Source organism: Hyla sarda, chromosome 1 (genome assembly GCF_029499605.1).
Source record: "Hyla sarda isolate aHylSar1 chromosome 1, aHylSar1.hap1, whole genome shotgun sequence".
Classification (NCBI taxonomy): Eukaryota; Metazoa; Chordata; class Amphibia; order Anura; family Hylidae; genus Hyla; species Hyla sarda.
This window is the reverse complement of record NC_079189.1, coordinates 286,891,660-286,917,649: the sequence shown is the minus strand read 5'-3', so window position 1 is coordinate 286,917,649 and position 25,990 is coordinate 286,891,660. Positions and strand designations below refer to the sequence as shown.

Genomic DNA, 25,990 nt, shown 5'->3' with positions numbered 1-25,990 from the left:
ATCAGACAGAACAGCTCGCAGGATTGTGAGAAATACAGTTCAAAACCTACGTTTGACTGCACAATCCCTCCAGAAAGATCTGGCAGACATTGGAGTTGTGGTACACTTTTCCACTATAAAGAGATACTTGTATAAATATAGTCTTCATGGAAGCGTCATCAGAAGAACACCTCTTCTATGTCCTCACCACAAAAATCAGCATTTGAACTTTGCAAATGAACATATAGACAAGCCTGATGAATTTGGAAACAAGTTCTGTGGACCGATGAGGTTAAAATTAAACTTTTTGGCCGGAATGAGCAAAGGTACATTTGGAGAAGAAGGGGAACAGAATTTAATGAAAAGAACCTCTGTCCAACTGTTAAGCAAGGGGATGGATCAATCATGCTTTGGGGTTGTATTGCAGCCAGTGGCATTGAGAACATCTCACGAGTAGAAGAAAAAATAGATTCAATAAAATTTCAGCAAATTTTGGTTGCTACCTTGATGCCACCTGTGAAAAAACTGAAGTTAAAGAAAGGATGGCTTCTCCAAATGGATAATGATCCTAAACACACCTCGAAATCCATGGGGGATTACATCAAGAGGCGTAAACTGAAGGTTTTACCATGGCCTTCACAATCTCCTGACCTCAAGATAATTGAAAATCTATGGATAGACCTTAAAAGAGCAGTGCGTGACAGACAGCCGAGAGATCTCAAAGAACTGGAAGACTTTTGTAAGGAAATATGGGCAAAGATACCTCAAACAAGAATTGAAAGACTCTTGGCTGGCTACAAAAAGTATTTACAAGCTGTGATACCTGCCAAAGGGGGCAGTGCAAGATATTACCTCTGCAGGGTGCCCAAACTTTTGCAGATGCCATTTTTTTGTTTTCTGTTATTTTGAAAGTGTAAATGATGGAAATAAAATGTAATTTTTGTTGACATATTATAAGAATGTCTAATCTGTAATTTGATGCCTTTTGGAGATTTTTCCATCTTTCCTTGGCTTCTTTAAGCACATTAATACAAATTTTTACCTGGGGTGCTCAAACTTTTGATCCCCACTGTATATCTTAATTAATCCCCACAGAATTATGAATCCGCTTTGAAAAAAAAAAAAAGGAATTCATCAAACTGTGTATACTAGTTATTTGGTGAAAATTTTGTGCAAGCCTCAATTAAGAAGTTTAGTAGGAGAAAGGATGATGTTCTACATCCCAGCAGATTTACTATAATTTATACTAGAAACTGCCAATTATTGTAGCTAAAATCTACACCAATACATATGTAAAGCTGAACTGCACAGTCTGGCAAATAAAAAATTGCAACACTGCTTCTAAATTGCATAACATCATCATAAGAACTGGGTTTTTATGGTCAAACCGCTACATGGAAACCTAGGATCCCCAATCCCAAACTGTGGATGAAATGATCTCTGGTGTACTGGAAACCTGACTCAGGGTTTTTCCGTTTTTGCACTTTCGTTTCTTCCTCCTTACCTTTAAAAAAATCATAATTCTTTCAATTTTGCATCTAAAATATGATGGCTTATTTTTTGCACCACTAATTCTACTTCATAATGACATCAGTCAGTTTACCCAAAAATCTATGGCAAAACGGAAAAGAAATCATTGTGTGAAAAAATTGAAGAAAAAACACCAATTTGTAACTTTTGGGGGCTTCCGTTTTCCGCAAAAATGAAACCTTTTTTTTTATTCTGTAGGTCCATATGATTAAAATGATACCCTACTTATTTATATAGGTTTGATTTTGTCGTACTTCTGAAAAAAAATCATAACTACATGCAGGAAAATGTATACAATTAAAATTGTCATCTTCTGACCCCTATAACTTTTCTATTTTTCCGCGAATGGGGTAGTATGAGGGCTCATTTTTTGCACTGTGATCTGAAGTTTTTAGCGGTACCATATTTGTATTGATCAGACTTATTGATCGTTGATTATTCATTTTTTCATGCTATAAAAAGTGACCAAAAATACGCAATTTTGGACTTTGGAATTTTTTTTTGCCTGTACGCCATTGACTGTGCGGTTAAATTAATTATATATTTTTGTAATTTGCACATTTCTGCACACGGTGATACCACATATGTTTATTTTTATTTACATAGTTTTTTTTTTATGGGAAAAGGGGGGTGATTCAAACTTTTATTAGGGAAGGGGTTAAATGATCTTTATTCACTTTTTTCACTTTTTTTTGCAATGTTATAGCTCCCATAGGGCGCCCTATCACTGCACACACTGATCTTTTACATTGATCAATGGTTTCTCATAGGAAACCATTGATCAATGATTCTGCCGCTTGACTGCTCATGCCTGGATCTCAGGCACTGAGAAGTCATTCGGCGATCGTACACCAGGAGGCAAGGTAAGGGACCCTCCTGCTGTCATACAGCTGTCTGGGATGCCGCAATTTCGCCGCTGTTATCCCAAACAGCCCCCTGAGCAAACCGGCAATGTTTTACTTTCACATTAGACGTGACATTCAACTTTGAATGCAGCATCTAAAGGGTTAATAGCACATGGCACTGCGATCAGTGCCGCTAGCTATTAGCCACGGGTCGCGGCCGTTGTTAGAGGCCGGACTCGACCCGCTATGATGCAGGGTCACACGGGAGCGGACTCAGGACGTACAGGTATGCCCTGAGTCCTTAAGGGGTTAACTGATGTATTATTAGAATATTGTATTATCTGCAGTACAGTGCAAGAAAGAATGCTTGAACTTGAGTTGCATGGTGTCATCCTAAAGGTGATTTCCTAGCATCTGAGAATAAGACAATGTAAGCAGCATCTGAATTGTGAAATGAGAACAGAAGGCTAAGATATAGGTAGAATTTGCCTTTCAGCCATCTGCCAATAACCAGCGTAGCTGTGGAGAGAGATGGATTAAGTAATGACAGCTCAACCTTCCATAGACTCCACTAAGGCAGCCCCAGGTAATAGTCAAAAGAAATGCACTTAAAAGCCTGGGAAAAGACTTGATGGAAAATCTGAGTCCACTGACCTGGGTAGCAATGTTATTTTAAGTAAAGTTGGTTTTGCAAAAATAAAATAAATCTTATCCGAAATGCAGACACATTGCTCAAAAAGAGATCTTCTATCATATTACGTATGAGTGTATGATGAAAGCTTTTCCTTGTGTTTTGTGCTTCCCATAGTGATTGTAGAATGACTTTTAATCCCCTGTCATATAATTCTGACAAACTGGTATTCTAACACATTTCTAGATCATTCCCTGTGGATGAAGAGTAGTTGTACACAGCAAAAGGAGCTTTCAGTATCTTCACACTCCTCATGTCCTCATAGGAGAGTTCATTACTTGGAATGAAACCAATCTCTATTATTCCCAATACAATGAAATCAGCTAAATCTTATAAATCAGAGTTAGGTTTAACCCCTTAAAGGGAATGTATGATCTAGATTTGTTTTAACTGATCAGAGCTATATAGTGAAACATGTTTTTTTTTCTAATCTATATTTTTGTTATGATTGTAGTTTTTGTATTTATTATTTTTGTGTATTTTTATGGGGTTGACATCTTTCCTAACAACTTATAGACATGAACATAGGCAACAATAGATTGAAGCTGTTCAATTCAGATTAATGGAAATGGTGTTTGGGCATGATGGTCAGTTTTTAAAAGATCCCTCTGTGGGATGGGGGAAGGCTCATCAGCGAGCAACAGCTGTGTGTGTATGACTGTTATCTATACACTGTGTCACCTGCAATCCTGTCTGTGTTGATAAGGAGGGCACAGTTGGGAAATGATATATATAAAATATAACTAGTAACATGGAAAATCCTGCCAAGTGGATAGAATGAAAAATGCTAGATTTCAGGTTTATTTTAAAATAAAGATCATTAAAAGGAAAATCATGCCTAGTGGCCATAATGGAAAAAGAAATAATTTTATGCCTAGGGGTCAGAATGGAAAATGCAAAACTTCAAGATTATTTTAATATAGATATTAAATGGAAAATAAAAAAATAAAAATACAAAAACACCAAAAATTCTTCAAAAATATGGTTAATATAAAAACTTGATTTAAACAATAGGTAATTTTCTAGATACTTGTCCTTTGTGATGCAAGTTGTATTTTATAATTGCATTCTTTTGGAGTACATATAATCCATTATTTAGATTTTTTTATAATTTGGGGAGGGGTTCTGGAAAACAGAGGTTTTGGGGTCGTTCATGTTATTATACCATAGTGAATAACACCATACCATATCATTAATTTACCATACTGTATAACTGATGTAATAACTTTGTTTTGTGGGTAATTTCAATTATAGTAATACCATATCTATATGTTTTTTTTTTATATTCTTGCATAATAAAAAAAAATTAAAAATGTGTTTTTATTTTACTGCATTTAAAGACCCCTTACATTTTATATTTCTCTTGATGCAGTTGTATGGTGGCTTGTTTTTTGTAGAATGACTTACTGCTTTCATTAGTGCCATTTTGGAGTAGATATGATCATTGATCACTTTTTTTTTTTTAGCAGTGTTTATTTCGTAGACTATTATGATGTCTTCATTTTATTGTATGGGTTTAAATAGATGTAGAGATAGTTATAATATCATATATCCATAGTTTATTTTCTAAACTAAAGGACAATGAATGTAAGTTTTTTTTCTCAAATTAGAAAAATAGGGAGGAATTAAACTATTAGGATAAGAGTTGTCTCTGATTCCAGCCTTTAGAGCAGCTGTATAATGGTGTTTTACCAGAAGCTGCACTTTGTATTTGTGTGAGATAGCTATTATGCACATAACTTTCTTATGTCTCTGGATAAAACAGTAACAAGTAATGCAAAACAAGTAAAGCTTCCCAGCTGGCCAGATTTCTTAGAACCATAGGCTTTATATCGAATCTTTAATAGATTTGAAATAAACAGATTGTGGTCTTAGTCATAGACCCACCATAGACCACTATGGTCAAAACGCGTCAGGGTCTTATAGCCTATTGCCTCTTATAGCCTATTGTTTTAAGGACTCTGGCCAGATGGAAACCTTCATTTGTTCTGCATTGCTGCTGTGGTCTTGCTCCAGACCAACCGTGCGGGCAGGTTTCCTATTCCCTGGTGAGAGCAGGTTTAGCACTGGAGTGTTATAGAATTTTTTAGTAACAAGTAATGGACCTTTTTTCTAATTTTTAAATTTCAAATGAACTTAAGAGAAAGAAATTGAGGCATGTCCTATCAAATGCCATATTTTGGAGCTTTCCTTTATTTTCTTAGCTTTCTAAAGAGAATATCTTTCAAAATTGCACTGCACAGAACAGCTTATGCCATACAGTGCTGCAAGAACTTTAGCTTACAATGCCCATGCCATGTGCATGAGGCCTAATGTTATCTAATAATACATGTCTTTTGGTATATGCTACTTTAAAAGAGGTTGCACAAGAGATAATACTATACTTTGTGTGCCACCACATTAGTAAAATTGTAATCTTATTTAAACTACTTGGTGAAGGACCTATAAAAAAGTCACAAAAACTATGGCAAAACTGTACCAAAATGGTACAACTTGAAAACTATAAAACTTGTCCTGCAAAAGAAAGGCTACATCAATGAAACAAATATATATATGGAACTTGGGAATGTGTTTATACAACAAGTCAGTGCCTGTTCATGTGGCAACCTAGTGAAGGCTGAGGGGCACTGGCACTTTGCTCTAGCTAATGGTTGGGTCATGGTTGCCAGTGAACTATCAATCAGACAATAGTAGCATTTCCTAATGATATGACACTATTTAATATAATCATAATTCCTTATTCATATAGTGCACACAGATTCTGCAGTGCTTTACACTTAAATTGGACTCTTTCGCCATTCAGGCTCGCAATCTAAGTCCACCTATGAGTATATTTTGGAGTATGGGCGAAAACTATAAGACCTGGAAAAAACACACACAAACAAAGGGAAAACATACAAACCGGTTGGAGATGTTGTCCTAGTACCCCAGTGCTGTAAACCAATAGTGCTAACCACTAAGCCCTACAAGGCTACACATTATTATTATTATTTTATTATTATTATTATTTTATTATTATTAAAATTATTAATAATTATTATTATATTGTTGGTTTGTTTCCTAAATAAAAAATGTAAGCAACTTTTTAAATAGTCTTTATTAGACAAAACTTCCTACCATGTTTCTGCTCTCTTAGAAAGAGAGGAGAGTAGAAAGGGTTAGTTTTCAAGGGAGAATCATATATGCTGTGTTCAAATATACAGAGAAAATAAAGCTCACAAAGTAAGCTGAAGATGCTGTAGAAGCAATAGCATGTTTTAAAGTTTTTATAAGTTATGTGTAAAATAGTTTTTGCAGTATAAAAAAAACACAATGCAAGAGACAAAAATATTTTCAAAAGGTGTCCATGGCCTTTAAAGCTTACTTAAGAAGAAGAATTTATGGTAAATGTAAAATATAAAATAAAAAATGCAGCAGTACTATAGCACCTTCTAACTTATTATTTATACATTGTTTTTCAGCTCTAAAACTTTCTTAATTTTGTATTTTAATAGCAGCTTTAGGACAGCTTAGTAGCAGTATCATAAATGGGCATGATACTAAACTCGCGAAAAACTGTGTTTCATTAAATTATATATTAAAATTATAACTACGACTAATAATATAATAATATAATTTAACCATATTCCTATGTCACTGTGAAAGAAAATTCTCACTCTCACTGTTTTTATTGTTTTTATGTAAATATTTCCTTCTCTGAGACTATTTGTTTATTTTACAAGTGGCTGCTAAAGGAAAGACTGCAGTATAGAGAAACTTTTACTACAGAAAATAAATAAATGACGTGCTGCGGAGGTAATAGGTTTTAATGGATATTTAAGTCCTTTGAAGTTGAACAATGTTATTTAGGGAATCATTTGCTGAGGTGCAAATGAGCCTACAGAGCCATGGTGCAATAAATATCTTACTTTGTTTCAGTTACTAAAAATGTCTCACCTCTGCTGCTACATTCTAACTTATTACTTAAAATTACAGGTGCCATGCGCGTCCTTTGCTCCCATATTCCCATGACAATGCTGTATGTTCAATGCCCCAATAACAATAGTGCACCACCAGAGAACAAAACAGGAAATGTATCCATGGGACATAGGAGCAGAGATGCTGCAGGACGTGAGCCTTTAACTAAAAAAGGGTTGTCCATGGAAAAACTAAATTTCCAGGGGTCAGGGTGCCTTAAAAAAATTAATAAATACTGCATTCTTGATTGCCCCATATTCTGCACTGCAACTACAACAGTGCTCCAGCTGCTTCCTGGTGACTTGTTGAAACGCAGGAGATACCAGCAAAAAGAATCGCTGACTAAGGCATTACCCCTACTGCCATTGACTGGCTTGAGCAGGTGTTTCCTACATGACATATAACTAGAAATGGTGAGTGGAGGGAAATCAGGGACTACTGTAATGTTAGCAGCAGGGGATTAGTGCAAAAAGTCATCATTTTTATTTTTAAGGCACCCAGACACTATATGTTATATAATGTTTTTCTCCTACATTCCCTTTAACTTACATGGCTGTAAATACACTATTCTTTCAGTGCAGGGTTAGATATACCTTCTGGGACTTGCCCCTCTGAAAGATCAAACTAGAGAGATGTACAGTACATCAAGGCTTAACATTGGCCATTCATCTAGTTTAGCATTCCTATATTTTCTAAGCCTGAGAATTAAAGACATACATCCAACATATAGACATGAGCCCGCCAGGATTCTCCCGTCTTTGCTGTGACACACCAGGTTATCTCCTGACTGCTGCTTAGATCCATTCAGGTTATTCAAGGCCACACTCATGACTGTGCTGTTCAGTATTGTGTACAGATCTGCTGGGAGCCTTCTACCATTCAGGGTCCAGAACAGTTCCTCTGCCTTCAGGTTTAAGTCAGAGTCCACTAAGCAAGATGCGGTTAGTGATGATCCTATTGATAAGGTTGGGTCTTGTGGGGTTATTACAGCAGGTTCTGTAGAAAAAGGGAATAAACATGTTACACAACAGAATTAGGAGGTTAGGGGAGTTTTAGAGGACCAGAGACAGTATGCACGGGGTGGAAGCAGTTAATATATGTCCTGTATGGAAAATAATGTCTTTATAGATATATCTATTAAGAGAACCATTATTATAGATTACTAGTTAGCATCAGCTGTTATCACTTAGAGAACTGACAGATGCGTACATATTTCCTGGCTCTTCTCTGGCTGTGAAAGCACGTGAGCTGCGCGAAACAGTGCTGTCCCGATACCCCTGCCCCCAAACATCCTGCCCGCCGAAGTTGTACAGATGCACTGATATTTCCAATAAAGATCTCAGAATGGTGAGTGCTGGCATTTATTCTTTCTTATTATTTCATCTCACTTGTGGACTTACATTGTGCACTGCCGCAATCGGAGTAGGTGCAGAAAGAGTAGCAGTCACTCCTTGAGAACGTCATTTGACTACTGTTGGTGTAAGTGACGGTATACTTACTTCTCATTGAACTGTCTTCTCTGGCTGTACCTGGCCATATTGTGGCTAAAGCTGACCTTTTACTGAACAAATTGAATGGTTGGTCTGAGAAGGTTGTCATTTTGGAGCATAACTCCACGAGTTGACAAATCCCCAATTTATCTTTGATTTGATCTTTGTTTTATAGCTAGTCTGAGCCTTAACTAATGGAAGAATGGTCTGTCAAATCTAACTATGGAATGACAAAAAAAAAAAATCCCATCTTGCTTTGGTATTTCTCACTCTTATCGTGTCATGGAAAGATGTCAGTAGTTGGCATTAAATAGTCCAAATAAGGCAAAATCTGTAGTGTAGCCCCATCTACCTCTATCTCCATATGTCCTTGTTGGTATAATGCATTGATTCCTTAAAAAGACTAGGCTACAAATGTTGTTTTGGAACATTTGAATATTAATTGCAGAAAAGAACATTTAAAGTTTAGTGTATCTTCACAAATATGTTAGGTAAATATAAAAGTTATATGTAGACGATTACTCCTAGGGCCCACTGTCAAAACATTTTGTATTTTACTAGGCCCTTGACATTTTAATATTAATGTGCAAAATACTAAAAAGTAGAAACTGATATTAGTTTTTGTAAGTAATTAATCAGAATTAAATATGGAAGGTGGCAGACTCTCTCAGAATTTACAGAAATAAAACACATTAAACTTTTACACGATCGCACATTATACATGCCCCACTTCTCCATTTAGTCATTTGACATCACAACTTTACATAATTGCTGAAGGCTCACCTTGCAGCAGCCTCACAATTGAAGCCAGCCCCCATTGTTATGTCACAGTCTTTATCTTGAGATTGTGGATCTGAGAAAATATGTTATTAGGGCCGGCCCCCGGCATTATACCACAGCCTCACTTTCAAAAGGCACAAAGCTAAGCCATTAAACATACAAGGCCTACTCAGGAGTGATGAAGTGTAGCCACAGTTTGAAAGAAGTTATTATTTTTTTTTTTTTGCAGAGGTCTTTGGATGCATAAACGCTTTAAGAGTCCCAAGACCATATTCCAATGAGTTAAGGTAGACTTTATGTAAACTTTTTGGGGCATATAAAAATATTAAACTGTTAAGAAAAGACACTACTTAAAAATGAAATTTAAGAATGTAGAATATACCCTTCATTGGGAAAACAGGCATAATGGTGTTAAAATGCAACGCACAACCATCTGTTCTGCAGCTATTAAATGACACCCATGACAATTGAGACAGGAAAAGAATCATGTACTTAATTATTTGTTGTTATCAGTTTTGTTTTACTAGCAGCTATTAGAACACCCAGGTCGCTGGATTTTATACATATTAGCCATAAAGAAAATGTAGAATTTTTTTTAGTAACACATAGTAACTGCAATAATAGATTTCAAATTAATATATTCTTAAATACCAAGCAGCAAACTGATTTAAAATTAAGATATAAGTATATGGTACAATATAGGATAATTTTAAATATCAATTAAGTTCTATATTAATGGTATACATGGAAAAGAGAATGATGATGGTTTCAAATGCTACTTAAAGGAAATCTGACAGCAGGATAGGGCATTCCAACCTGCTGATAGACATTAAAGGAGTATTCTGGGAAAAAACATTTTATCCCCTATCGAAAGGATAGGGGATAAGCTGTCTGATCGCGGGGAGCCCGCTGCTGAGACCCCCCGCGATCTCCCTGCATGTACAAAAAGTATTAGATTTTTTTTAAGCGGTACAAAAATATAAAAGTATCTAGCCATGGGCATCATTGTAATCGTATTGATCCACAGAATAAAGAACACATGTCATTTTTACCGTAAATGTGTGAAAACAATTTACATGTGAAAACAAAACCCTCCAAAATGTGCAAAATTTGGGTTTTCATTTGAATTTCCTTCCTAAAAAAATATTTTTTTGGGTTCGCTGTACATTTTATGGTAAAATGAGAAGTTTCATTACAAAGTACAATTGGTCATGCAAAAAACAAGCCCTTATATGGGTCTGTAGATGGAAATAAGAAGGAGTTACGGATTTTAGAAGGCGAGGAGGAAAAAACGAAAAGGCAAAAATAAAATTGGCTTGGTCCTTAAGGTGAAAATGGGCTTGGTCCTTAAGGGGTTAAAATGCACTATATAGTGTTCATTTTTGATCATCCTCCAGTGTTGAGCAGTGCTATTGTCTTTAGTATGCTATAAATTAGATATTCCAATAATTGTAATAATATATATGACATATACTGTCATCTCACTCAAATGGCAGTGACCAAGCATCTAATTATGACATTTCTATCTCAAGACATGCAAGCATGTTTTCATCTACAATATTTACACCACATTGTATAGTCGTATCTCATCAAAAATTAAAGTTCCTAAACTGTATCCAGACTCTTACAAGAATAATTCAGTGTTTCACAATAGAAATACAGTTCTGAGCTAAGGAATGTAGGGATGTGGTTCCAATGTGGTCATATTGTGGTTTCTCATGGAAATTGAACATAATAAACTGGCCAAAAATGTAAAAGCAAAGCAAGCCAATGATTTACATCATGCCATTACGTTTTTCTACCTCACTACTAATATTGAATTGTGCACTAAGTGTTGACGTGCAGTGGTGGTCTTGTAAAATCTACATAAGATTTGAAATTACCCTAATTATTATCCATACATTTCTGACCGATATTTGTCCCACAAATTAACAAAACGATCAATGATAAGGAGTAAAATTACTGTTTACTGTTGCTTAAAATGGATCATTTGGACATGAAAATTATTATTCTTGTCTTGTTTAATGTTTGTAAAATTTTTCCCATAAAGAACTAATTACAATTGCAGCAAGAATATTATTAGATACAAAAAGTTCAAGAAATGAATCTATTTATTTATCAGTAAGAAAAAAACTACGTTCAGTCAGTAGGCCCATGGAGAGGTTCCATGTGCATTTCCTGTCATATGAAGATAGACTGAAGTTTTTTTTTTTTTTTTCTTAGATTTATTCAGTATTGGACAGAGAAATATTTTACCATTGGATACTGCATCATAGTGACAACATTTATGAATAGTATACGGTACATAAATGAAATGACTCCATGGGCCACAATACGGACCACTTACCTGCTCTCTAACCAAAATTCGTTACACATATTGGTCTGAATTATAAAATTGAGGAGCCTAGAGGTCTACTTGCATTATGTATATTTCCATATTTTAGCTCATATAGGTTCCAGGTTGTACTGAACTATCATACAGAACCCATAGAAGTCAATAGGCCCTACTAAATCTTCATGTGCATTTCCAGCCACACAGAGACATACAGTTTTCTTTTTCTCCTGGATTCATCCAGCATTAGTCACAACAACTGTGTGCCATCATACACTGTAACCCCAAGTGTAATATGGGTATATATTAACGTTTCATATGTCTAGATGCCTAGAATGCCAATAGTTTAGATTCTCAGTCAGGCAAGGATTTATGGCCATAATATGGAAGTGTTTATTCCAATTATACTCATAGCACTAAGTTAATTGCTTATTCATGTATTCTCTTTTTCTCCTCTTTATAACAGGAACATAATGAGTGTTAAATGAGAAAAACAAATGTAAGATAGTAGCACAGGATAAAACTAGATGGCACTGATTCTGAGAACATCTGGGTCACCCAAAAGAACATAATGAACATCTAGATGAATCATTACATAAGAAGCAATATTGGGTAGTAATGTTTGTAATAAATGTTATCACAGTAAATAGGAAAGCAGCAGTAACAAAAATATCACTGAAATGTAATTTGTGTGACCACAAATTGGTAACATAACCTCATTCCCCTTCTAGATTATTGCAAATGCAAAACAATTATGAGCATTAAAGTAAACCTCAACCTTCTACGTCACATCTGGCTACAAGGTCAAATACTACATTTTGAACTACAGATAGGCCTTAGAGTGGGAGCCAATAGAGCTCAATATTAGGTCAAGGGACTGTTCCCATGTTGGTTTATCTTTGACTGAAGCATAACTTCATTTTATCTTTCATTTCTAATAGAATAACATTAGAAAATGTAGCAGCAGAAAAGCCTCCTGCATTCAACCAGATAAAAAAATTGGTATCAAGCAATAATCTGCAACCTATAATCTGTCATCAGACATTATCTGCCATCTTAAAATTGGATCAATAATATGGATTTAAAGGGGGTAGGGGGGTTCTAAAAATACAGTCAATAAATGTGTTATTGCGAGGTGCCCCACCACAGGGGTCTTAAGTCTCCCATTCTCCCTCCATTCATACTATACTCGGTATATAGGGCTGTATCCATCAGCCCTATAAGCAGCATACATGCTAGAACAATGCTCCGATGAAACACCTGCTGTTATGCATTGAAGAGGAACGGTGTGCATTCAGCAGTCATTTGTGGGGAAAACTTTTTCTTTTCTTCCTAAAAAGATTGTTAAAATGTAAACTCTTTATGTAGAACATCAATGTGTTCTGTATAACATAAAGCACTTACATTTTCACCAAGTTTATTTCTTGCATATTTTTCATTTTCTTAAAACCCTTAATTAAAACTTAATGAGACAAAAATAGAAGCATTGAGCAGACATTACTACTACAGAGCTCTTTAGTGCCCTGAAGGGGTTTCCATTTAATCAAACATTCTCCATTAGCTGATTCTTCTGCTGCGTTACCAGGCTATACTACTGCCTGCAGCTTGTTATATAGAATATACAGTATGTACTTGCATGGAAAGCCTATTTCTGGTCTGTTCTTCTTTTTAGTTTTTAACTTCTTCAGGACGCCGAGCGTATGCATACGCCCTGCATCCCGAGTCCTTAAGGACGTGGGGCGTATGCATACGCCCGTGGGAATTCCGGTCCCCGCCGCTAGCCGGTTGGGGACCGGACCGGGATGCCTGCTAAAATCATTCAGCAGGCATCCCGGCACATCGCCGAGGGGGGGGTGCCCCCCCCCCCGTGTAGGCGATCGCAGAAAATCGCATGTCAATTCAGACATGCGATTTTCTGCTATTCCGGGCTGATCGAGTCTCTGGTGAAAATAGGGATGATCGGAGCTGAGGGATAGGAGCGAGGTCGCAGTGCTGCAATCTCCTCCTATCCCCTGCCATTGGTCAGAACTGATTCTGACCAATGGCAGAGCAGGACAGTGGATTGCCAGCTTTAAAACAAGATTAGATACATTCCTGGAACAAAATAACATTAATGCTTATGAAGAAATATAAAATCCCATCCCTTCCCCAATATCGCGCCACACCCCTACCCCTTAATTCCCTGGTTGAACTTGATGGACATATGTCTTTTTTCGACCGTACTAACTATGTAACTATGTAACCCCCCTGTTCTGCCCACCCCTGGATGTCGGGCAGAACGGGGGGAAAAGATGGAGGCCGGTACCTGCAAGGAAGATGCCTTGGGGACCACGGATCGTCGCTGGAGACAGTGGAGATCACGGCGCAGGTAGGGAAACAACGGTGGGGGGAGGAAGGGGGCAGTAAGCGATATTTACTGCTACCCTTCCTAGTGGGTGCCAAACTGCAACTCCCAGCATGCCAAGACAGCCAAAGGCTGTCTGGGCATGCTGGGAGTTGTAGTTTTGCAACATCTGGAGGGTCACAGTTTGGAGACCACTGTTACAGTGGTGCCCCAACGGTATCCCTCCAGATGTTTCCAAACTACAACTCTCAGCATGCCTAGACTGCCCAGGCATGCTGGGAGTTGTAGTTATGTAACATCTGTCCCTTCAGATTTTGCAATTTTCATGAAATTTTTGAAAATTGCTGCTCTACTTTGAAGCCCTCTAATTAAAAAAAAAAAAGTAAAAATATGTCCATTTATGATGCCAACATAAAGTGGACATATTGTATTTGTGAATAAAAATTAAATTTATTTGGAATATCCATTTTCCTTACAAGTAGAGAGCTTCAAAGTTAGAAAAATGCAAAATTGTCATGACATTTTGGGATTTTTCACCAAAAAAGGATGCAAGTAACGACGAAAATTTACCACCAAAATAAAGTAGAATATGTCACGAAAAAACAATCTCAGAATCAGAATATTCGGTAAAAGCGTTTTAGAGTTATTAATGCGTAAAGCGACAGTGGTCAGAGTTGCGAAAAGGGGCTCAGTCCTTGAGGTGATAAAGGGCTGCGTCCATAATAGGTTAAGTATACTTATTATAAAGCTTCCCTTTCCATAGCTGGTCTTCTTGTATTTACCTAAGCAGAAAAGATTTCAAACTCTAAGCTCTTTACCTTCCATCCATCTTCTTTTATTAAAAGTCCAGATATTTCAATAAATATTCCACATTATTTAGCAGTTTAGCCTGCCATCTGTTGGTGTTACAATATATTTGCATGCTCTAAAATGCAATTTTTACCAGAATGATCTGTTCTACATACATGGTTAATAACCATTGTAATAGAATCAATCTACAATTATCCAGCCTAATGAGGAGCCTGTGTAATGCTCATGGCACCTAGGTATTGCTCATCCAATTGTTGTGGTAACTTGTAGTGTCTATATTCTAACAAATGGGCATGCCTTCTCCTATGGCTGTCTTGACTATGTAGTTATAGCAGGCAGTGTAGTCAATACAAACTATTGAGCTCCACCTGCAGTCCACAATATACCCCCTTCTCATACATTTGTCCGAGATTTTTTTAAAGGGGTACTACCGTGAAAAACTTTTTTTTTTTCTTTTAAATCAACTGGTGTCAGAAAGTTAAACAGATTTGTAAATTACTTCTATTTAAAAATGTTAATCCTTCAAGTACTTTTTAGGGGCTATATACTACAGAGGAAATGCTTATCTTTTTAGATTTCTCTGATGTCATGACCACAGTGCTCTCTGCTAACCTCGGCTGTCTATTTTAGGTACTGTCCGTAGCATCATATGTTTGCTATGAGGATTTTCTCCTGTTCTGGACATTTCTTACAATGGACAGCAGAGGTCAGTAGAGAGCTCTGTGGTCATGACATCAGAGAAATCTAAAAAGATAAGCATTTCCTCTGTAGTATATAGCCCCTAAAAAGTATGGGAAGGATTAAGATTTTTAAATAGAAGTAATTTACAAATCTGTTTAACTTTCTGGCACCAATTGATTTAAAAAAAAAAGTTTTCCACGGTAGTACCCCTTTAAGTAGGTAAGGGCTTGCAAAATAAATAGAATTTAAACTGAAATAGTGATCTTTTGGCAGCATTTTTAGATCTAAGACATGCTCATTTTTTCACAACAGGTAGATGACACCATCACACCATCACACCATCACATTTACAGTTTTTTCTCTTTTTGGCATGAAGTAGTACTGTAGGTTTTCTATTTTAGAGGATTGATCTAGCTTTCCTGCAGCTTCTCAAAACGACTAATGAAAATATATTAGGGAGTTGTTGTTTATGCAATTTCCTATTTTTAAGTCTGCAAAATAGTATACAATCTGTGTCTTTTACTAGTTTTGTTTTCCTTTTCTGCACGTTCTGTGACCATGGACAGGGCACCCCCAGTCCCAATCACATCAATAAGTGAGGAGGACAAAATCCAAAGGATTAAATTGCCTTTCCCCCCTTAAACTGGTTAAAAATGGGTCAGGGAGGCAAAAAATGCAAGACCCTCGCGTCCAGGTAGTGTATGATCACACAAACCAGAAACGGCAAGGAAACTCATTTTGATTTCTGTAATGCCCACCCCCACTCAGTACCATGTAGGCCACCGTCCAAGCAGCTTGCTGTACAAAGTAATGACATGGAGAAATAATATTTTTATTTATGTGGCTATGGGACTGCAATTAAAACCAAAACTTTAACATATTTTTGAATTTCTAGTGTGTTTTACTTATAGCCATATATGGCAGTATACTGAGCAGGTAAAAAAAAAACCTTCTATCAGTACATCACCTTATACCAGATGCCATACAACATGACGCCAGTTAGGAATCTTTTCTCTCTATTTGTTAAATCTAAAGCAGTTAAAAGTTTCAGACAGCTTCATTTTACAAGACAAGGTCACAGTTAGGAATAAAATAGTCATGTCAAGAAACTACCCTATATGGTGTGCGATTTCTTTTGGCAAGAATACCAAGTGTCCTTCAAAATAAGGTATCTACATATTCCTCCTTCTGCATGTTTATTTTCTTCTGCTGATTTTTAAAAACACCCCTTCCCTGCCAAAAAAAAGTTTTGAATTAGAAAATGTGATGTTATAGGAGGAATGAAAAACAAGATGAGATGTGTATAATAAAGATAACAAAATAGTGTGAAAGTGCAGTAAAATATAAATTCATAAAGGAGAATCTCAAGAATTTGCTGCTCAAAACATCTTTACATGCAAATTAATACCGCTTTTAAAGGAAAGTAAGGTTGTCAGATCAGCTGTTTGAAACCAGATACATCTGAAGTACACATGTTGCATAGATGTACTACAGTAGTTACAGAACAGTAAGCAATAGTCCTACATTTGACACTATGCATTTACCAGTAAGGTCAGAATAAACAATATGTCATAACTCTCAGTGTTGTATCTTACTTTCATGGTTGAAAGCTACGCAACAACCAAAAATGATGTGTATAACTTTAAGGTTATGTACTACCACAAGACGTGTATTGTCATGGATTTAGGGGTTCTATCACCAAGTAACATCAAGGAACATTGTTTTACCCCTTAAGGACCCGGGGGGGTTTCGGTTTTTGCACTTATGATTTTTCTATAGGTAAGGAAGAAAAAACTAAACTCTTTAAATTTTGCTCCTAAAAATCCATATGATGGCTTATTTTTTTTTTTTGCCAACAATTCTACTTTGTAATTACATCAGTCATCTTACCCAAAAATCTACGGCGAAACATAAAACTCCATTTTGTAAATTTTGGGGGCATCCGTTTCTACGCAGTACATTTTTCGGTAAAAAGGACACCTTCCCTTTATTCTGTAGGTCCAAACGATGAAAATGATACCCTACTTATATAGGTTTGATTTTGTCGTATGGAAAAAATCATAATCACGTGCAGGAAAATTCATATGTTTAATATTGTCATCTTCTGACCCCTAGAATTTTTTTATTTTTCTGCATACGGGGCAGTATGAGGGTGCATTTTTTGCGCCGTGATCTGAAGTTTTTAGCGGTACCATTTTTGTATTGATCTAACTTTTTGATAGCTTTTTATTCATTTTTTCATTATATAAAAAGTGACCAAAAATACGCTATTTTGGACTTTGGAATTTTTTTGTGCTTAGGCCATTGAACGTATGGTTACGATATTTCTGCACGCAGTGATACTACATGTGCTTATTTTTTTTTTTTACCCTATATACTCGAGTATAAGCCGAGTTTTTCAGCACGATTTTTCGTGCTGAAAACACCCCCCTCGGCTTATACTCGAGTGAACTCTCCGCCCTCAGTGGTCTTCAACCTGCGGACCTCCAGATGTTTCATAACTACAACTCCCAGCAAGCCCGGGCAGCCATCGGCTGTCCGGGCTTGCTGGGAGTTGTAGTTTTGAAACATCTGGAGGTCCGCAGGTTGAAGACCACTGCGGCCTTCGACATCATCCAGCCCCCCCACCCTCTCACCCCCTTTAGTTTTGTACTCACCTCCCCTCTGCGGACGTTAGGGTGCGCTGGTCCGGGCCATCTGTGCTGCAGGGACCGTCCGGTGGGGAGGGATAGTCGTTCCGGGCTGTCCATCTTCACCGGGGGGGCCTCTTCTCCGCGCTTCGGGCCCGACCCCGGAATAGCCACGTTGCCTTGACGACGACGCACAGGGACATTCATGAGCAACGTCCCTGTGAGTCGTCGTCAAAGCAACGTCTCTATTTCGGGCCCGAAGCACGGAGAAGAGGCCCCCCCGGTGAAGATGGACAGCCTGGAACGACTATCCCTCCCCACCGGATGGTCCCTGCAGCACAGATGGCGCGGACCAGCGCACCCTAACGTCCCGCCGAGCGGAGGTGAGTACAAAACTAAATGGGGTGAGGGGGGGGCTGGATGATGGCTAAGGCCACAGTGGTCTTCAACCTGCCGACCTCCAGATGTTTCAAAACTACAACTCCCAGCAAGCCCGGACAGCCAACGGCTGCCCGGGCTTGCTGGGAGTTATAGTTTTGAAACATCTGGAGGTCGGCAGGTTGAAGACCACTGTTAAATCAGACATTGACAAGCGGTGATGATGAAGGGGGGGTGGGCTGATGACATGTGGTGATGATGAAGGGGGGTGGGCTGATGACATGTGGTGTTGATGAAGGGGGGTGGGATGATGACAAGGGGATGATGACAGGCGGTGATGATGAAGGGGGGATGATGACAGGGTGATGATGATGAGGGCGTTAATGACGGGGGTCTGGATGATGACAGGGGGGATGATATATTTCCCACCCTAGGCTTATAGTCGAGTCAATAACTTTTCCTGGGTTTTTGGGGTGAAATTAGGGGCCTCGGCTTATATTCGGGTCAGCTTATACTTGAGTACATACGGTACACAGTTTTTTTTATGGGAAAAGAAGGGTGATTCAAACTTTTATTAGGTGAGGGGTTAAATGATCTTTATTAATAGAGATGAGTGAATCAAAGCTGAAGAACCCAAATTCGCAACAAATGCGAATATTGCCGCGATTCTCTCGTGCAAATCGCTTAATTAAACTCCATTTCCTGCGGTCCAGGCTCCAGGGCATCTAAAATGGCGGATCCACATGTCAGTACATGGGACAAGGAATGCTGGCAAGGCGGGAAGGGAAGTAGGTGGGATGACCCTGAATCACATGCAGGATGCAGCCTATGAGCAGCCAATCACCCCTGTAATGTCATAGCCCTATATATTCGGCAGCCATTTTGTGGCTCGTCATATCATTCACTACATTACATACAGATAGGATGGATATCACTGTCTGTTACACAGAAAAGCTCATTTCAGCAACATTTCACATCCTAGTCACATCAGCGTTCTGGTGGACAGAGAGCAGTGTTTTTTTCAAAGAATTTTTACTGCAGGGATTAACCTCCCAATTACTTTCTTCAGCATTGTATTACAGAGAGGGGCAGAGAGCTGTGTGTTGCCTCATACAATTCAACAAGCTGCCTCAATTTCAGAAACCTTAGCAGAGGAGGCAGGAAGAATTTTTCAGCGCTATTCCGTGCCTTTGTTCCACAACAAATCATCTGCTGGTCATACTAGTCTGTAGACTGTATAATACCCAACAGTCCATTCCTAATAGTCTTTGACAGAGTGCAATTTTGTGTTTTGTACACAGATTTTTTGTGCTGCAGCACTGTTGTGTTCTGCTGGTGTTGTGCAAAAAAAAAATTTTTTTAAGCGTACTGTACCGCATTTTTCTGCCCTCATAAGTGCATACCACATACGTACATCTAAGTAGTGTACTATTTTATACCTGTTAATCTGTCAAAGGCCTGAATACTGTGAAAGTCCAGGCAAAAGTAATCAACAGCTGGTATTTTACTCCAGTACATTCATTAAGCGTACAGTAGCGCATTTTTCTGCCCTCATAGGTGCATACCACATACCTACATCTAAGGGGTATACTATTTTGTGCCTGTTAATCTGTCAAGGGCCTACATACGGTGAAAGGAAAGCCAAAAGTAATCACCGGCTGGTGTTTTACTAAAATACGTTTTTTAAGCGTACTGTACTGCTTTTTCTGTCCTCATAAGTGCACACCACATACCTACATCTAAGGGGTATACTATTTTGTGCCTGTTAATCTATAAAGGGCCTTCATACTGTGAAAGGACAGCCAAAAGTAAGCACTGGCTAGTGTTTTAACCCAATACATTTATTAAGCGTAAAGTAGTGCATTTCTCTGCACTCATAAGTGCATACCACATGCCTACATCTAAATAGTGTACTATTTTGTACCTGTTAATCTGTCAAGGGGCTAGATACTGTGAAAGTCCAGGCCAAAGTAATCATCAGCTGGTGTTTTACTAAAATACTTTTTTTTAAGCATACTGGACCGAATTTTTCTGCCCTCATAAGTGCATACCACATACCTACATCTAAGTGGTGTACTATTTTGTGCCTGTTAATCTGTCAAGGGCCTACATACGGTGAAAGGACAGCTAACAGTAATCACCGGGTGGTGTTGTACTTCAATACGTTTATTAAGCGTACAGTAGCGCATTTTTCCGCCCTCATACGTGCATACCACATACCTACATCTAAGTAGTATACTATTTTAAGCCTGTTAATCTGTCAAGGGACTAGATACTGTGAAAGTCCAGGCAAAACTATTCACTGGCTTGTGTTTTTACTCAGATACTTTTTTAAGTGTACATCTAAGGGGTATACTATTTTGTGCCTGTTAATCTATAAAGGGCCTTCATACTGTGAAAGGACAGCCAAAAGTAAGCACTGGCTAGTGTTTTAACCCAATACATTTATTAAGCGTAAAGTAGTGCATTTTTATGCCCTCATAAGTGCATACCTCATACTTACATCTAAGTAATGTACTATTGTGTACCTGTTAATCTGTCAAGGGCCTAGATACTGTGAAAGTCCAGGCAAAAGTACACACCTGTTGCTGTTATAGACAAATGCTGTTTTAAGTGTAGTGGAGCGCATTGTATATGCATATACGCACTAAGTTTCTCAGGCAGAGAAGTGCCAGGACAAGCACAGAGGAGTTGCGGATGCCTACAGGCCGAGGTCGCAGCAGACTAAGGGCGAGTGGCAGCAGGAGTCACAGCGAGAGGCCTGAGCTCCCGGTATCAGCTAGCGGTCGTGTCTCGACCAGAAACCCATCTGACGTCATCGATTGGTTAACACGGTTATCCACTTCATCACAATTAACATCTGATAACCCCAATCAACAGTCGGTTGGTTCCTCAGACACAACCCTCAGTTTGCAAGGCCCGGGAGCAGTCCCTGTCCTCCCATTGCCTCTGTCCTATGCTGTTCCCTCCCCTACAGAAGTATCTTATGCTGTGGGTTCAGCTCCACTATTCACTGAGGACGATCTAATAGAGGAAAGTCAGCAGCTACTGCCCAGCCAAGTGGAGGAGACATCTGCCGTTTCCTCCGCTAGGTGGGCAAGTAGTGATGAGGAGAGTGACGTGGGAGGTGGTGTTGCCAACATTCAGGGTCCTGAAGCAGACACTGTTGAGGAACCTGAGGAGGACATCAGTGATGTGCAGACACTTGTTGATGATGATGAAGCCAAATGCAATTGTGAGCCGGGTGCAGAAGGGGCTTCATCATCATCAGAGAAGAGAGTTGCAGGTTGCCCGTGAGGCAGCAGCTGAGCCAGCAAGGTGGTAGCATGGTTGCAGTCAGCATGGTGGCAGAAGTGGAAATTCTGGAGCCAAACGTGCCCAGGAGAGACCACCTGCTTCGCGGCGGCCTACCTTCCCGGGATGGCGGCAGTAGCAGTCAATTAGTGCGGACTGTTGGTGGGAAAATCAGCTACTCGGCAGTGTGGCAGTTTTTCATCAAGCATCCGAAGGAGGTTCACATAGCTACATGTAAGATATGTCAGAAGGTGACAAGGTGAAGCGTGGCCAGCTTCCCAGTGTTGGCACCACGGCCCTGCGTCAACATATGCTTCGCCACCATAAAGCGGCCTGGGAGAACTGTGACTCAGATGTAATGGTCCAGCCTGCTGCATCACCCAGTGGCCCTCTTTCAGCCAGCCAAGGCTGCACCATCTCAGCCGAAGGGAGCTGTGTGTCATACCCTCCTTCTGTCGCTCCAGATTCACCTGCTCCTCCTACTTTTAGTCAGTGGTGAACTCTGCACCTTTCAGAGAACTGATGGCTTGTGCCGAGCCGAGGGGGAGAGAACCAAGCCGTCATTTTTTTGCGAATAAGGTAGTACCGGCCCTACACAATTTTGTGGAAGAGAAGGTGGTCCAGTCCTTGAGCCTGTCAGTGTGTACCAAAGTGCACGGCAGCACCAACGTCTGTAACAGCTGTAACTATGGTCAGGGACAATACATGTCCTTTATGGCTCACTGGGTGAATGTGGTTCCTGCACAGCCACAACACCAACTTGGACAGGTCACGCTGCTTCCTCCTCCACGCTCTCAGGCCGTTTGTCCTGTGACAGTTTGCGACTCTGCCTCCTCATCCTTCTCACCTCAATTCCAGGCTGTGCCATTCAGCCACTATATGGTCTCCTCATGCTTCAGCCAACTCAAGGCTGTGTCATTCAGCCAATATATGGTCTCCTCCTGCGGCTGCCAACTCCAGGCTGTGCCATTCAGACACTATATGGTCTCCTCATGCTTCAGCCAACTCCAGGCTGTGTCATTCAGACAATATATGGTTTACTGATGCTGCTAGGCCTGAGTCTGGGAATAAAAATTGTGTTATGGTAGCACTAGCTACCCTAAATCTTGATTTTAAATTTCAGAATTCATCTTTTAATCTTAGGGATTGTGAAGCCCTAGTCTCTACTCATGCTACTGCAAACTCCTGGCTGTGCAATTTAGACTCTATATGGTGTCCCCATGCTTCAGCCAACTCCAGGCTGTGCCATTCAGCCAATATATTCTTTACCAATACTGCTGGGCCTGGATCTGGCCCTAATTCTTGAATTTAAATTTCAGAATTCATCTTTTAATCTTAGGGACTGTGAAGCCCTAGTGTCTACTCATGCTGATGACAACTCCAAGTTGTGCCATTCAGACACTATATGGTCTCCTCATGCTTCAGCTAACTCCAGGCTGTGTCATTCAGGCAATATATGGCTTACTGATGCCCTGTCTGGGCCTAAAAAAATGTTGTGGTGGCACTAGCTACCCTAAATCTTCCATTTAAATTTCAGAATTCATTTTTTATTCTTAGGGATTGTGAAGCCCTGGTGTCTACTCATGCTGCTGCAAATTCCAGGCTGTGCCATTCAGATACTATATGGTCTCCTCGTGCTACAACAACCTCCAGGCTGTGTCATTCAGCCAATATATGGTTTACTGATGCTGCTGAGCCTGGGACTGGACCTAAACATTTTTTATGGTAGCACTAGCTACCATAAATCTTCCATTTAAATTTCAAAATTCATCTCTTAATCTTAGGGATTGTGAAGCCTTAGTGTCTACTCATGCTGCTTCCAGCTCCAGGCTGTGTCATTTAGCCACTGTATGGTCTCTTCATGCTGCCAACACCTCCACGCTGTGTCATTCAGCCACTATATGGTCTCCTCATACTGATGCCATCTCCAGGCTCTGTCATTGTGCCGCTCTGCGGCAGTGATTCTAAAAGCGATGCCTGTAATCTTCATGTCATACTGAATCGCAGTATTATTTCACTACCCCAGCACACTCCATGTGCGTGTTAGAACAAAGCAAAGTGTTCTACACCCCTTTATTGAGGCTCTCTGTAGGCCAGGAATAGCCATTTTTAACATAGATTCACTGAGAATAAATTTGGATTGAACTAAATTTTTTCGAAAAATTCAGCGAATAGCTAAATTTTGGAACACAGAGCTCTCTGCTGAATCATGATCACAGTGCTCTCTGCTGACATCTGCTGTCCATTTTAAGAACTGCCCAGAGTAGGAGAATATCCCCAAAGCAAACAAATGCTGCTCTAGACAGTTCCTAAAATGGACAGAGATGTCAGCAGAGAGCACTGTGCTCTTGATGTCAGCAGAGAGCACTGTGTCCCAAAAAGAAAATAATTTCCTCTGTAGTATTCAGCAACTAATAACTACTGGAAGGATTAAGATTTTTTTAATCAAAGTAATTTACAAATCTGTTTAACTTTCTGGCACCAGTTGATTTAAAAAATAAAAGTTTTCCACCGGAGTACTCCTTTAACTTTTTATAGGGGGCTGTAACACTGCACACACTGATCTTTTACATTGATCATTGTTATCCCATAGGATAACATTGAACAATGATTCTGCCGCTTGACTGCTCATGCCTGAATCTCAGGCACAGAGCAGTCATTCGGCGATCTGACACCCTCCTTGTGCCCTCCAGCTGTTCGGGACACCGCAATTTCAGCGCGGCGGTCCAGAACAGCCCCCTGAGCTAGCCAGCGTCTAAAGGGTTAATAGCATGCGGCACCGCGATCAGTGCTGCACGCTATTAGCCACGGGTCCCGGCCATGGCCCCGTGTTATAGAAATGGAGCAGACTCAGGGCGTACAGGTACGCCCTGCATCCTTAAGATGTTAAAGTGAGTCTGAAAACAGGCTTAGTTGGTTGGAATTGGTTAGAAAGGTGCATCATGGTTAGAACTTTTCATTGTATTCAATGGCCCAGATTTACTGTTGCAAATGTGCCAGAATTCTAAAAACTGTCATGACTTGGGTACCTCATTTACTATGAGTTTTAAAAACTTTTTAGACACTTTTCTACTAGGTCCGATAAAATAGGATTATCCCCTTGAAAATAGCAGTGGCCTAAATGTATCAAAAGAAGTGCCACAACTAATAAATTTATCTGGTGCATTGCAGATTTATCACTTTCTCAGTTTCTTTTGCTATGTGTATTTTGCTAAAACTATTGAAATACTGGTTTTCCCAGTGTGTGAGTTATCATTAGTACCTATTTCATGGCCTGTGCGCCCATAGTACATAAACCATATAATACACCGTTCCTTGATTGAAGATTGAAAATAAAGCACCCTTTGCGTGACATCAGAATGGGACTTTTTTGTGATAAAACTTGAAAGATCTAATTTACGGTAATAGATTCAGCACATAATATAGAACCTAAAAAAGTAAAAATCTGAGTGAGTTGTGTACATCTGTGAAAAAAATGTCTAAAAAAGAAATAAATAATTTATGCAATTTGTAGTTCAAAACTATTTTAAATGACAAATTCCCCCGGTGAGTCAAAGTTTGCACTTTATATAGTTATATATCAACTAGTTTTAGTAAATCTGGGCCATTATCTCAAATGTTTGGCCTTTTCCCTTTAAAATCAAGGACAATGGGGGAATCAATTGTGTATATCATTGCACATTGTCTGTCCTAGTTGTAGACATATTTATCATTCTGGTGCTGGGCACATAATAAATCTGTCCTATTCTCAGTGCACCAATAATCTGTTCAATTGTGCAACCTTTTTTGACTATTTTCATTATGGTCTTCTTTGGGACACAATTTAAGACAAAATCAAACTTTTACCAGATGAAGAATGTGTCTTAAAGGGGTAAAAATAGATTTGTAAATTACTTCTATTAAAAAAAATCTTAATCCTTCCAGTACATTTTAGGGGCTGTATACTAAAGAGAAATCCAAAAAAGAAATGCATTTCCTCTGATGTCATGACCACAGTGCTCTCTGCTGACCTCTGCTGTCCATTTTAGGAACTGTAGAGAGCAGGAGAAAATCCCCATAGAAAACATTTGCTGCTCTGGACAGTTCCTAAAATGGACAGCAGAGGTCATCAGAGAGCATTGTGGTCATGACATCAGAGGAAATGCATTTCTTTTTTGGATTTCTCTTTAGTATACAGACCCTATAAAGTGCTCAAAGGATAAAAAAAAAATTAATAGAAGGGATGTACAAATCTGTTTAACTTTCTGGC

At 39.0% G+C, this 25,990-nt stretch overlaps 1 protein-coding gene across 10 annotated transcripts in view; it reads right to left on the bottom strand.

Annotated features, from left to right (window-relative positions):
• The window catches only part of CRLF1 (cytokine receptor like factor 1), a 128,076-nt gene that overhangs the window by 35,276 nt on the left and 66,810 nt on the right, over positions 1-25,990 (bottom strand). For 8 of the 10 annotated variants that reach the window (XM_056574625.1, XM_056574643.1, XM_056574617.1 and 5 more), the window contains one exon: positions 7,720-7,998. In XM_056574625.1, the coding sequence (XP_056430600.1) occupies positions 7,720-7,831 (112 nt within the window). In that variant the 5' untranslated portion in view covers positions 7,832-7,998. Of the gene's footprint in view, positions 1-7,719; positions 7,999-16,552; positions 16,673-25,990 lie in introns of all 10 variants that reach the window. The other 2 variants (XM_056574635.1, XM_056574654.1) reach the window with 1 other exon arrangement.